The following is a 1,430-nucleotide window of genomic DNA, read 5'->3' as shown; positions in this document are numbered from 1 at the left end:
TCGAAACTTTTCCGCCAGTAGAACAGAAGCAGAATGCGTGAAATCGTGCATATCCAGGCCGGGCAGTGTGGCAACCAGATCGGGGCCAAGTTCTGGGAGGTAATTTCCGACGAGCACGGAATCGATGCGACCGGTGCGTACTGCGGGGACAGCGATCTGCAGCTGGAGCGAATCAACGTGTACTACAACGAGGCCACCGGAGGAAAGTACGTCCCTCGTGCGGTTCTGGTCGATCTAGAGCCGGGAACAATGGATTCCGTTCGAGCCGGCCCATTTGGTCAACTGTTTCGGCCGGATAACTTTATTTTTGGGCAATCCGGTGCCGGTAACAACTGGGCCAAAGGACACTACACCGAGGGTGCCGAACTGGTCGATTCCGTGCTGGATATAGTCCGTAAGGAATGCGAGGGCTGCGATTGTCTGCAGGGATTTCAGCTCACACATTCGCTAGGCGGCGGAACTGGCTCAGGTAATTTTCGAAAATATTAAGTTAGGAGCTTCATCAGGAAACATGTTTTTCCTTATAGGCATGGGCACGCTGCTGATCTCGAAAATTCGCGAAGAATATCCCGACCGTATCATGAACACGTTCTCTGTCGTTCCTTCGCCCAAAGTGTCCGACACCGTCGTAGAGCCATACAACGCTACGTTAAGTGTCCATCAGCTGGTTGAAAACACCGATGAATCGTTCTGCATTGACAACGAAGCCCTGTACGATATTTGCTTCCGAACGTTGAAGCTAACCACTCCTACATACGGTGATTTGAATCATCTGGTCTCGGCGACGATGTCTGGTGTTACTACGTGTTTGCGCTTTCCGGGTCAGTTGAATGCAGATCTCCGCAAATTAGCAGTCAATATGGTTCCATTCCCACGGCTACACTTCTTCATGACTGGGTTTGCCCCGCTGACGTCTAGAGGATCGCAACAGTATCGTGCGTTGTCCGTCCCGGAACTGACACAGCAGATGTTCGACGCTAAAAATATGATGGCTGCCTGCGATCCTCGACATGGTCGATATCTAACGGTCGCGGCCATCTTCCGAGGACGAATGTCCATGAAGGAGGTCGACGAACAGATGTTGAACGTGCAGAACAAAAACAGCAGCTACTTCGTGGAATGGATTCCCAGTAACGTGAAGACGGCCGTGTGCGATATACCGCCACGTGGCTTGAAGATGTCGTCAACCTTCATCGGTAACTCGACAGCTATTCAGGAAATTTTCAAACGGATCGCCGAACAATTCACGGCCATGTTCCGGAGGAAGGCCTTCCTGCACTGGTACACCGGTGAGGGCATGGACGAGATGGAGTTCACCGAAGCCGAGAGCAACATGAACGACCTGGTGTCGGAGTATCAGCAGTACCAGGAAGCCACGGCCGACGAGGAAGGAGAGTTTGACGAAGAAGAGGAAGGTGCCGATGAATAAT

The 1,430-nt window shown here is 52.0% G+C and overlaps 1 protein-coding gene across 1 annotated transcript; it reads left to right on the top strand.

Annotated features, from left to right (window-relative positions):
• On the top strand, window positions 1–1,430 carry LOC135710635 (tubulin beta chain-like). Its single transcript, XM_065233272.1, has 2 exons — window positions 1–469; window positions 528–1,430. Exons 1-2 carry the CDS (start codon window positions 34–36, stop codon window positions 1,427–1,429), a joined length of 1,338 nt encoding a protein of 445 aa, XP_065089344.1. The 5' UTR covers window positions 1–33; the 3' UTR covers window position 1,430.

Source organism: Ochlerotatus camptorhynchus, unplaced genomic scaffold (genome assembly GCF_037179485.1).
Source record: "Ochlerotatus camptorhynchus isolate MF236.1 unplaced genomic scaffold, CSIRO-AGI_Acam_v1.1 ptg000037l, whole genome shotgun sequence".
Classification (NCBI taxonomy): domain Eukaryota; kingdom Metazoa; phylum Arthropoda; class Insecta; order Diptera; family Culicidae; genus Ochlerotatus; species Ochlerotatus camptorhynchus.
Note: the sequence above shows the minus strand (reverse complement) of the source record. Positions and strands in the feature narration are given on the sequence as shown.